This window comes from Pristiophorus japonicus, chromosome 22, assembly GCF_044704955.1.
Source record: "Pristiophorus japonicus isolate sPriJap1 chromosome 22, sPriJap1.hap1, whole genome shotgun sequence".
In the NCBI taxonomy this organism is placed as follows: domain Eukaryota; kingdom Metazoa; phylum Chordata; class Chondrichthyes; family Pristiophoridae; genus Pristiophorus; species Pristiophorus japonicus.
The window spans coordinates 12473983-12487223 of NC_091998.1; the positions used below are offsets into that span (position 1 = coordinate 12473983).

At 49.5% G+C, this 13241-nt stretch overlaps 1 protein-coding gene across 11 annotated transcripts in view; it reads right to left on the bottom strand.

Moving 5' to 3' along the window:
* Nucleotides 1–13241, bottom strand: part of zmiz1a (zinc finger, MIZ-type containing 1a) — a 457231-nt gene that overhangs the window by 41069 nt on the left and 402921 nt on the right. For all 11 annotated transcript variants that reach the window (XM_070865642.1, XM_070865646.1, XM_070865635.1 and 8 more), the window contains one exon: nt 1120–1273. In XM_070865642.1, the coding sequence (XP_070721743.1) occupies nt 1120–1273 (154 nt within the window). The remainder of the gene's footprint in view (nt 1–1119; nt 1274–13241) is intronic.

Genomic DNA, 13241 nt, shown 5'->3' on the forward strand with positions numbered 1-13241 from the left:
GCACCAGCGTAACTCAGTTAGTTACGAATTTGTCAGTTTTTTTTCAGCCAAAGGGGCCATAACCAGCCACCTGCGCCACTTCTGGAAGTTTGGCCAGCTGAGAGTTACTCCAGTTCTGATTAGGCCAGCGTATGTGGCCTGTCCTGAAAAACCTTCCCTAGAGTTAAGGAAATCGGCGCAGCTGATGCCCGGACACACTGAAGGAATTGAAGAACACATAGCAACAACTTACCTCCAACTCTGCCTGAAGGCGGTCCAGTCCCATTCTCGGTTCACACACACAGCAAGGCTGTCCGGTTCCACGGAATGGGTCGGGGGTGGAGAGGGGGGGGAAAGAGAGAGAGAGAGAGAGAGATAGAGAGATAGATAGAGAGGGGGGACCGGACAGCCTTTGGGTGGGGTTGGAGGTAAGTTGCTGCTATGTATTTTTCGATTCTTTTAATGTGTTGGGAGCTGGCTGTATGCTTCACTGCGGCCTCCGCTCGCATTGTGTCCCTGGTCACCATGGCAGCCTGATCTTTTTGGCGCAGATCAAGGCTCCACCCCACTCGGGTTAGGCCATGCAAAATGTAGAGATCCAACAGGGAAACTTACAACACTTTTTTTTCCGTACTTGGGTCCCCCAAAAAGATCGGGCATAATTCTTCAAGTACGCTAAAAAAATACTTGGGGGAAAATTGAGCCTTAGGTGGCTGAACAGTCCAATACGAGAGCCACAGTCCAGGTCACAGGTGGGGGAAAGGGGTGGGACTGGTTTGCCGCACGCTCTTTCTGCTGCCTGCGTTTGATCACCAGCAGTCTCTGAGATCAGTGGATTACCATCGGCCTCGGAGATTAGTGGATCACTAACGGTTCCGGAGACCAGTGGATCACTAACGGTCCATGCAATAAGTTGCTCACATCCTTGTGTTAACAAAGTATTAACCCTTAAAGCTCCGGTCACAGCATTCCGTTGTGCCAAGTTACCACGGAGTATCTTACTGCTGCATCTCCTTTTATGGACATTTGACTCTATAGTTTTATTCCCAATGAATACACCAGCCCTCCAGCTTCAGGCAGCAGACGGTCTCTGCAGCTAGGGGAGGGGGCTGTATACAAGGTGATCTTGGAGTAACTGACCTGTGGGGCCCAGGGGGGAGTGTTGGTTTCATGGAGTTCATAGGGTTCATGGGCGGCTGCATGGGCAGTTTACCAGGGGTGTCGTTCTGCCGGCTCTTCTGGTGGCGAAGTAGCAAGAGTCGCCCTAAGTCCTCGCACCACGATGACAGGAGAGCTGTGCAGAGAGAAAAGACCCATTATAGAACCCGAGCCTTCAAACAGAATTGCTGACAACAAGTTTATAAAAAACCAGACACTTTTAAATCTTTAAAATTATGAAGATCAGCTGGGCTTAAGTTTAGTGGTTGCAATGGGGCAGGCAGTTACTGTTCAAACACGTCATCATCCACACACACCCCGACCCACAAACACACACACAAAACCCTCACACACACAGACACACAGGCATACACATACACAGACACACACACGCGCACACACACACACACACACACACACACACACACACACACACAGATGCGCACACACACAACACTCACACACATGTGCACACACAGCCCTCACACATACAGGCGCACGCACACACACGCACACACACACCCCGACCCACACAAAACCCTCACACACACACACACAGATGTACACACACAACACTCACACACATGTGCACACACAGCCCTCACACATACAGGCACACACACACACCCCGACCCACACACAACCCTCACACACACACACCGGCACATCCCCACACAGGCGCACACACAACCCTCACACCCACGACCCTCCTGCGTAATTCAAAGCTCAAAGCAGTGAAGGAGACAAAATGGAGGCCTCCTCTTTGGAAGTTTTTGCTTCTGCAGTGATCTGACTCGACTCAATGGCCTCCGTCTCTGTAGACCTGCCCCATCGTATTGATCTGTCATTATACCACCTTGCATATGCAGTTGCTAATTCTTCAGCTGGCGGTGTGATTGTAGTAATTTATACCCATCTGGGGTGCACTTGCGACAATCCTGTTAAGCCCATTAAACATTTCTGAGGTGAAGCTGGAGGATTTATTGGTGGCTCGAGTGGCTTTGCTCTGCACTTGTCTGGGGTTTTATTTATTGCAGCCCATTCAACACAAGTGCCTAATAAGAAGGGTCATAGATTCAAAACATTTAACTAAAGTACTAATGTCTTGAGAGGGAGCTCAGCAAGAGAATTAGCTGTTTGTAACAAGCTCTGTTCTCTCCTCGGGCATCGTAATTCCACGGGAATTTGGAGAGATGTTCCCGGCAATGGACAACCTCATTTGTCCACTGGTGGATGAATAGGGGGGGGGGCGACTATTTCAGACTGTGCAGTGAAGAAGCCAATGCTCTTTTCGGTTAAATATGAAGCTTGGAAAATGTGAGAGGGACTCGTCTTTACCTGCCGCTTCATCACATCTCTCAGATACATTGCCAAGTGCCCCGGGTAGAAGGGGCACCTCGAGCTCCACCCGCAGCGAGCGCTGGGATCGCTGACGCAGCTGGAATGGCGAGAGTCTCGGCAGCCCCCCACGTGAGGGGGGGGGGGGGGGGGAGGGGCTTCAGCCGCAGTTCCTGCTCACGGTCTAGTGACTTCCAACTAAACGTTCATGCGTGCGTTTGTCGGACGAGAGGTGGGATCAGTTACGACGGAGATGCCCGGCAAAACCATCGTTTGCCGACAATGAGCATCCAGCGACAGAAATTGACAAGGATGATACCAGAACTGGGAGGTTATAACTATCAGGAAAGGATGAACAGGCTAGGGCGTTTTTCTCTAGTAAAGAGGAGGCTGAGGGGTGACTTAATCGAGGTCTTTAAAATTGTGTCGGGGTTCAATAGGATAGACTAGAGAAAATGCTTCCTCTCTTGTGTGGGGGAGTCCAGAACTAGGGGCCATCAATATAAGATTGTCACCAATAAATCCAATGGGGAATTCAGGAGAAACCTCTTTACCCAGAGAGCGGTGAGAATGTGGAACTTGCTACCACAGGGAGTGGTTGAGGTGAATAGTATCGATGCATTTAAGGAGAAGCTGGATAAACACATGAGGGAGGAAGGAATAGAAGGATATGTTGATGGGGTGAGAGAAAGAGGGGTGGGAGGGGGCTCGAGTGGAGCATAAACACCAGCACGGACCAGTTGGGCCCAATGGCCTGTTTCTGTGCTGTAATTTCGATGGAATTCTTGCATTCGGCCCGATTTCCTGCAAATACCCTGAGCAAGGAGCTGGACAGCGGTTAAATTCTGCAGTCCTGTGGAATAGTTCCCCCCAGGGGAAAAAGGGCAGAAAATGGGGCGGAGAGAAGAGACAGGAGGTGGGGAAGGAAATCTTAAAAAAAATGTTTCTAATTTAAAATATTGCCTTTATTAGTTCTTTGTGTCATATTACACAAGTTAAGGTTAAATTCTCTGGAATTTAGAAAGGGGTGATCTGATCCAAGTTTTTGGGATATTAAGGGAACAGATAGGGTAGATAGAGAGAAACTATTTACACTGGTTGGAGCGTCTAGGACTAGGGGGCATGGTGTAATAATTAGAGCCAGGCCTTTCAGGAATGAAATTAGGAAACACTTCAATACACAAAGAGCGGTAGAAGTTTGGAACTCCCTTCCGCAAACGGCAATTGTTAATTTTAAATTTGAGACTGACATCTTGATAACCAAAGGTATTAAGGGATATGGGCCAAAGACGAGTAGATGGAGTTCGGTCGTAGACCAGCCGTGATCTCACTGAAATGCAGAACAGGCTCGAGGGGCTGAATAAAAGATTACTAGTTTTGCAACATTTCTTCCAAAATGCTTAGGCGGAATTCAGGAGGTTGCAATTGTGAACAACAGCATTTGATACTGAAGTTTGAAGCTACATTAAATATTCTTCAGTATCTCCCTCAGTATCACTGCTGATACAATGGATAGCCACAAGGTGGCAGTGCTTCCAAGCCTTTAAACCACCAGCGCCGCATCACAAAGCCTCACCATTAGGGGAGGAGGAATTTACCAATAAGCATTTGATCAGATCAGATGGATCACTGCGAATGCGTCGGCGACAAGCATACCCTTGTCCTTTTTTTTTTACCCACCAGACACTATCACTGCACTGCAGATGTCGTTCGGCTGCAAGCCTCTTTGCAGCAAGCACCCGTTACCCAGCGCTACTGAGGAACACAAAGTGAACGTCCAGGCAACAGACAGCCATGTCAAAACCCACACACACACACACACACACACACACTGCAGCCTCAACAGCTCACAGGGCCTCCTGACTGCTCTGTGCAATAGAAACCGGCCATTTTGAGAGAGAAACACAGCACCAGTTGTGTGCACACACCACCACCTGACGGTGTCTGTTTGTTTGGAATGCCTCAATCATGAATGACAATTAAAAAGGACCCAATCCTCACCGTGGCACAAAGGCACGGCAATTTCCCTTTTGAAAAGCTTCTTGTTTTCAGATTCCACTGCAAAGGTTCTGCCAGATGCAGCTGGCTGGCATTGAACACAAGAGTTAGGTCGGAGTCACAAAAATTCCCTGAAAGGACAATTTAACACTCTCTCTCTCTCGTTCTCCCCCCACCCCCGCCACGACATACATGTGTGAAACTAGCTCAGATACGCACTGTGCTCTTAAGTTGAAACTGCAATAAATTATTCATAGTCACTTGTAATTCTCTCTGTCACAGGGCTGGCAGCAGCAGACTGAATCGACATTCATCGAGGAACAGAATGACTGCAAACTGACGCCCTCCTAAGCATCCAGGCTGTTAAAACAAAATGGCTCACTCTCTACTTAAAAGGCTAGACTCAGTCTTTTTTTTGTGTCACAGTCTCACACACACACACACACACACACACACAGATACTTTTATAATACGTGTATTTTCAAAATTTATATATTACACATATCGTTTACAATAAATGCTCAACATCCGTGCCTTCAGCTGCCTGGGTCCTAAGCTCTGGAATTCCCTCCCTAAACCTCTCTGCCTCTCTAACTCTCCTCTTTTAAGACGCTCCTTAAAGAAAAAAGACTTGCATTTATATAGCGCCTTTCCCCACCACCACCGGACGTCTCAAAGCGCTTTACAGCCAGTGAATTACTTTTTGAAGTGTAGTCACTGTTGTAATGTGGGAAACGCGGCAGCCAATTTGCGCACAGCAAGCTCCCACAAACAGCAATAGGATAATGATCAGATAATCTGTTTTTGTTATGTGCATTAAGGGATAAATATTGGCCGGGTCCCCTGCTCTTCGAAATAGTGCCATGGGATCTTTTACATCCACCTGAGAGAGCAGACGGGGCCTCGGTTTAACGTCTCAACCAAAAGGCAGCACCTCCGACAGTGCAGCACTCCCTCCGCACTGCACTGAGAGTGTCAGCCTAGATTTATGTGCTCAAGACCCATGAGTGAGACTTGAACCCACAACCTTCTGACGCGGAGGCGAGAGAGTGCTGCCCACTGAGCCACGGCAAAATAAATGACGACAGTTCGCAAATGCCGGTTTTAGGCACATGCGCACATTGTACGCAGCCGGAGAGGCCGCAATGTATGGCCCAATACATGGATTTAAAATATGTAACCATTTCAGAAACATCCAACCCTCGATTTGGTTTTGGGCGCAGTGCATCATTGTGGAAGTGAAACGAGACTTTGTACAACCTTGTCTGCCCTTTGGAGAATCTCACTGTTGGAATCTCGAGCAGGGTCACTGCTGGGACTAGTACTGAATCGTGCAAGATACAAAATGAACCATGAAACACATTTACATATAAATTGCGTGATCTGTCCTTCTTTCACCAGTGCCTTTTGCCTGACTACAGACGACACGGACTATTCCCAGAACGAGAGGGGCAAATCTCCTCCACTCACGCATCCTTTTACTGAGCCGCCACCCTACCCTACACCCAACGGTTCGTAACCTGGGCAGCCAAATTCCTGCCTCTCCCCCCTCCGCGCCTCACGACACGTCCATCCAGCAGTTACAGGAGTCCTATCTTCGCCTAGCCCTGTCTGCACAGACACTGCAGTTTCTCTCGTTTCTTTTGACATGGATTCTCAACGTGTGCGTCTCGGGCTGCTGAACGTCCGTGTCAGGCTCTTTAAAAAGGCAAACCGGCGTTGAAGCAAGGTTTTTTATTAATACAGTATACAGAAACAAAAATAACCCACCGGCAATGTTCCGCTAAGGTGTGTGTGCGTACCAGCGTGCGGCCACACAGTAATGGGAAAGGTCCCGAGCCGGCCACTCCCTGGCTTTTCACATTGCCAATACTGCGCATGCGCAGAAATTTAAAGGGACCGCACATTAACAGAAATTTAAAGGGACCGCGCAGAACAAAGCGCAGCGTACCGGGAATGTTGCCCACTGGCACGAACATATAACATTGACGGGCAGGGAAAGACCAGCTGGGTCCATCAACCCTGCCCCACACTCATGCTGGCCGGAGTAATATGCCCACCCCCCATGTAACTCTCCTGGGAGAGGCAAAATAAGAGGGAATTCCAGGGCCAAAGAGAAACACTTGCATTTATATAGCGCCTTTCACGACCACTGGACGTCTCAAAGTGCTTTAGAGCCAATTAAGTACTTTTGGAGTGTAGTCACTGTTGTAATGTGGGAAACACGGCAGCCAATTTGCGCACAGCAAGCTCCCACAAACAGCAATGTGATAATGACCAGATAATCTGATTTAAGTGATGTTGATTGAGGGATAAATATTGGCCCAGGACACCAGGACTCCCCTGCTCTCCTTCGAAATAGTGCCATGGGATCTTTTACGTCCACCTGAGAGAGCAGACTTGGCTTAACATATCATCCAAAAGACGGCACCTCCGTCAGTGCAGAGGAGAAAAATACTCTGGAAAATTCCGCATCCGACCCCCCTCAGGAGATAAAAGCCAGCCCAGGAGATCAGAGAGACCAAATACTACCTCTAATTAAATAATCAAATTTTTAAAAAGACAAAACAGACAGGGGAGTGTGACTAATTGAATAGATCTACCAAAGAGCTGGTACAGGCATAATGGGTCGAATGGCATCCTTCTGTGCTGTATCAAGTATGAATTTGAGACTACGTGCTCAGGTGGTCTGTCCAGCCATTAGACAGACCGATATCTGATCACTCCACTGACCCCGAGACCCTCTCGTGGACCACAGCTTGAAAACCCATCACTGCAAGCGTTACAAATCCCTTTCTGTTGCTTGTTCTTAAGCAGTGATCTTTTAACATGTTATATTCGCATCCAATGTGTGCTATCCTAATGTAAAACTGGAATATAACAACCATAAATAGTTTTTTAAAAATTCATTCTTGGGATGTGGCTGTCGCTGGAAAGGCCGGCATTTATTGCCCATCCCTAATTGCCCCTCGAGAAGGTGGTGGTGAGCCACCTTCTTGAACCGCTGCAGTCCGTGTGGTGAAGGTGCTCCCACAGTGTTGTTGTGGAGGGCGTTCCAGGATTTTGACCCAGCGACGATGAAGGAACGGCCGATCGATGACCACGTCAGGATGTTGTGTTTGAGCAACCTTATTTCTTTGCACCCCCCCGAAAGCAAGAGGCCAGTTAAACACGGAATTTTCTTCCGGTATTAAGCCAGACCAGATCAAGTTGGATTTGCGGCCCAGATGGTTAGCTGGGCTAGCAGACAGGGTGCTAAATTAGCTTCGCCAGCCCTTGGACTAGGGAGGGGCAGCGGGAAAAAGGGCGCAGAGATGAAAGCAAGCATTTGGAAATTTTAAAAACAAGGCTGTTAAAGAGAGAACACGGCAGCCAGCATAAACTCCGCTGCATCACAAAGAATGAATAACTGAATAAATGCCTACAAATGAGCACTTAGATGGACATAAAAAAAACTCGTAACGGATCTCATTCTACACCTTACATTTATTTTTATGTATGTGTAGGAGCTGAACTCCACCACTGTCTGATCAAGAGATTTGTCAAGACAAAGGTTAGAACAAAAGGCGGCACATCGATTGTGCTCGAGGTGATTAAAAATAATAAAAAGGAATCAACAGGGTAGACAGGAACTGCTCTTCCCTCTAGTCGGGGAATCCAGAACAAGAGGGCACGAGCTCGGAACAGAGCTAAGCCTCGCTCAAAATGAATTCAGGAAGAATGTCTTCGCACAAAGGCTTGTGGGAATGTGGCACACACGGTCCCAAAAGACCATAGATGCAAAATCAATTGAGGTGTTTAAAAGGGAGAAAGATACTACTTTCACAGCACATCTTATTCTGCAGCACTTCTTCGCACAGAGGGCCACAGAAATCTGGAACTCTCTCTCCCAAACGGCTGTGGACACTGGAAGTCAATTGATGCTTAAGAGGCTGTGAGATCGATAGATGTTTTGTTAGGTAATGGTGTCCAGGGATATGGAGCACAGGCAGGTAAATGGGGGCGAGGTGCAGATCAGCTGTAATCTAATTCAACGACGTGAAGTTGCTGAATGGCCTACTCTTGTTGCTATGCACTTAGGGAGTAAGGGATACAGTAAAGGGACAGGGGATTGGGATTTAAAAGACACATGCCATGACGGACTAGAGCAAGCTCGACAATCCAAATAGCCGACAATTGTTCTCGCGCTTGAAGCACTTTCCTCGGATTCAAAGTAACAGGTCCAGAATAAAAAAATTTCAACAACAAGAAATGACAACCTCAAAGGCCGTGAGTGTTGGACGCGCAATGTCGCGGCTCAGGGACAAATATTGGTGACTTGGGGGAGATATGGGGCCGTACCGGTGGAACTCCACACCTGCGATCAGCAAGGTGAGGGAGGAGAGGGTGGAATTTGTGAGACAAAAAAAAAGTGAATAAAAACACAGGAGATGCCTCCAAGAGTATGAGTGTCATGGAAGGATGGAATTCAAAATATGCGCAAATAAACACGACTGTAAAATGTAACAGATGCTTTTTCTCTCCAAAGCTGTTTTGTACTTTCTCAACTTAAGTCTCTTTAGATCTCCACTCCCTCACAATGAAGCCCCTTTGGCATTGCTCTGTAAGTGGTCACCAGGAGGTGGGCCACTGGACAGAGATACTTCTGGCTTCTGCTTGGTCATCTCACCCGCATCTCTGCACCCCGCCCCCTCTCCCTCTCCCCCACACCCCGCCCCTCTCCCCCGCACCCCGCCCCCCCCTCTCCCTCGCACCCCGCCCCCCCTCTCCCCGCCCCCCTCTCCCCCACACCCCGCCCACTCTCCCCCGCACCCCACCCCCTCTCCTCTGCCCCCCTCTCCCCCACACCCCGCCCACTCTCCTCCGCACCCCACCCCCTCTCCTCCGCCCCCCCGCACCCCGCCCCCTCTCCTCCGCACCCCGCCCACTCTCCCCCACACCCCGCCCCCCCCTCCTCCGCCCCCCTCTCCCACACACCCCGCCCCCCCCTCCTCCGCCCCCCTCTCCCCCACACCCCGCCCCTCCTCCGCCCCCCTCTCCCCCACACCCCACCTCCCTCTCCTCCGCCCCCCTCTCCCCCACACCCCGCCCCTCCTCCGCCCCCCTCTCCCACACCCCGCCCCCCCCTCCTCCGCCACCCTCTCCCCCACACCCCGCCCCTCCTCCGCCCCCCTCTCCCCCACACCCCACCTCCCTCTCCTCCGCCCCCCTCTCCCCCACACCCCGCCCACTCTACCCCGCACCCTCTCCTCCGCCCCACACCCCGCACCCCCCTCTCCTCCGCCCCTTCTCCCCCACACCCTGCCCCCCTCTCCCCCACACCCCGCCCCCCTCCCCGCACCCCTCTCCCCCACACCCCCCTCCCCCACACCCCGCCACCCCTCTCCCCCGCACCCCGCCCCCTCTCCCCCACACCCCGCCCCCTCTCCCCCCCTCCCCGCCCCCCCTCTCCCCCCCTCTAACCCACACCCCGCCCCCCTCCCCTACATCCCGCCACCCCTCTTCCCCCGTACCCCGCCCCCTCTCCCTGCCCAATCAACCCGCCCCCTCTCTCCCACACCCTGCCCCCTGAAGGCACGGTGTGGGGCCTTGCAGATACAGACATGCAGATGCAGTGCTTCCTTGGCACTGCTGGGAGCGCCTGCAACACTGTTGCACTCTCCCTCCCCCCGCACCGGAGCAAAATTTCTGTCAGAGAAGATAATTTATTTTACCAAAAAGAGAAGAAAATAGCACAACTGCCAATATTGCAATAAATGTCTTTCACCAAATCAAGATGAGCAGCGGGAGTCTTTGAGAATGGGTATGCTCCATAAAGGATGACCGGGTCAGATTCTAGTAATGTCCCGCACTCTCTGCATGATGCTGCTTTTGAAGTGTTTACAGGCACTCCAGACATCGCTACTAAATATTTACTCTCAAGAAAAACAGACATAGAAAATCCGGCCTGAGACAAGCCAGCGAGTGGGAGTGCGTCCAAAGAACTTTAAGAAGAAAGGAAGACTTGCATTTATATATCGCCTTTCATGACCACTGGACGTCTCAAAATGCTTTACAGCCAATGACTCTTGGAGTGTAGTCACTGTTGTAATGTGGGAAACGTGGCAGCCAATTTGCGCACAGCAAGCTCCCACAAACAGCAATGTGATAATGACCATATAATCTGTTTTTATTATGTTGATTGAGGGATAAATATTGGCCCCAGGACACTGGGGATAACTCCTCCTGCTCTTCTTCAAAATAGCGCCATGGTATCTTATATATATATGTCCATCTAAGAAAGACGGCACCTCCGACAGTGCAGTGTCAGCCTAGATTTATGTGCTCAAGTCCCTGGAGTGGGACTTGAACCCACAACCTTCTGACTCTGCCCCAGCGTCTGTGGTACATCCGTGTTTACTAGCAAACAAGTGTTTTCCAAATAAGGCACTACCCCCTGAATCATCCCCAGGCCCGAACATGTCAGAACTGAAAGAAAAGAAACTTTTTTTTTGAAGTACCAAGCAGTTCCAAGTACTGCCTCGCATTTGTTGCTTGGGGCCCTTTTACACTTCTTGGCTGAAAATAAATTAAGTTCTGCATTAAATGTCAGGAGCTAATTGTGAAAATGTAATGAGGTAAAACGCAGCAAAGATGCCAGCATTAATTCCAAATGAAAGTCTGCCTATCGGAGATCTACACTCTGGCACTTAGTTACACTGCTTGATGAAGTCAATTTTACAGAGCAGCAACAGGCCATTCAGCCCCTCGAGTCTGCTGTACCCTTTAGTCATCCTTTATTAAGGTCACATGCTGCCATATACTTCCCACACGCCATCTCTCTCCTTCTGAAAACATCTCAATTGATCTGAGCCAGTGTGTGTCTCTCAACAATTTTTGATGGAAATTCTTTCTCCTCCTCATTGTTGCTTAACCATTGAATGGGATCATAAGAGCATAAGAAACAGGAGCAGGAGGGTCGGCCATTCGGCCCCCCGAGCCTGCTCCACCATTCAACATGATCTTCAACCTCAACTCCACTTTTCTGCACTAACCCCATATCCCTTGATTCCCTTAATATCCAACAAATCTATCGATTTCTGTCTTAAATATACTCAACAACTGAGCCTCCCCAGCCCTCTGGGGCAGAGAATTCCAAAGATTCACCACCCTCTGAGTGAAGACATTTCTCCTCATCCCAGTCCTAAATGGCCGACCCCTTATTCTGTACGATCTTCAAATCGCCTTCTCTTTTCTCACCTAGTCCTGCCGAAAAAATAGGCCAGCAAACCAGAGACAGCAGATAGTGTCAACGGAAGAACATAAGAATTAGGAACTGTCATTCGGCCCCTTGAGCTTGCTCTGCCATTCAATGAGATCATGGCTGATTTTCTACCCCAACTCCACTTTCCTGCACTATCCCCATATCCCTTGATTCCCTTAATATTCAGGTTGGGGATCTAAGGTTTTACATTCCGCTGATGGGAGTGATTGCTGCAGAACCAATGCAGCTCAACAAACGGTCGAAGGCATTGAGCGTGTATGGAACGATTCACCTACTTCCACAGAAACCACAACAGCAACCAGCCATACCTTGGAGATCACAGTGGATCAACTGACAGTCCCACGCACCATTGTTGTTCTGACAGTAATGTTGTTCCCAGAGCGGTGGGTGTCCTGTGCCAAGCTGTGGCAGGACGCGGGTTTGTATCGGAGAGGCCTCACACACCGAGGTCCGACCTCAGCCTCACCGTTGAAAGATGGAGGCAGAAGAAGGGGCTTGTATTGCACGGAGAAGCGAAGGCTCCAAAACCATTGTGGGCTGACGAGTTGTAAATGTCACGTCTTGCCCTGACAAAGAACATCCCAACCAATTCACAGAAACCGCAGCAGGTACAAGCCACACCTAGGTATTAGCACTGTGATTAGTCTTGGCTTTACAGATCTACTCAGAGGCGCTCCCCTCAGGTGCAACATACTCCACATACTTCATGCGATAATCCATGTCCCCAGTGACAACTTCTCTTTGTTCTTTCTGCTACATGTTGCAGACATTGCAACAGCGACTACACTTCTGGAGAACCCCATGAACTGTGAAACACAAGGGACATCCTGAGGCTTTGAATGGCGCTACTGAAAAACAATTTCTTTCTTTCCTAGTTGTCATCTCCAGAAATTCTTCCCACCTCCCCCCAGAAGATGTTTGCTCCTAAAATGCTGCCACTGAACGAGAAATGCTATCAATACGTAAGTGCCCGCGACAGCGTTTAGTGGATGGAAATTCACAAGCTGCGCTATTTGTAAAATTCATTCTCGGGATGTTGGCGTCGCTGGTAAGGCGGGCATTTATTGCCCGTTGTTCTGGGAAGGTGGTGGTGGACCACTTCAGAGGGCACTGATGTGGGACTGGAGTCATATGTAGGCCAGACATGGGTAAGGACGGCAGGTTCGCTTCATAAAAAGCACATTGGTGAACCATTTGGGCTGTTACGACAATTCAACAGCTTTGTGGTCACGATGGCACAACCTCTATGGAAAGTATATCCTTCAAACCCTTGTACATCAGGAGTGGTTACCAATGGTTGAAAATGACTCCAATATCAGCCATTTGGGACTGAGATGAGGAGAAACTTCTTCACTCAGAGGGCAGTGAATCTTTGGAATTCTCTACCCCAGAGGACTGTGGAGGCTCAGTCATTGAATATATTCAAGACAGAGAGATGATCTCATTGATACATACAAAATTTTTACAGGGCTTGACAGGGTTGATGCTGTTTCGTGTCCGGAGC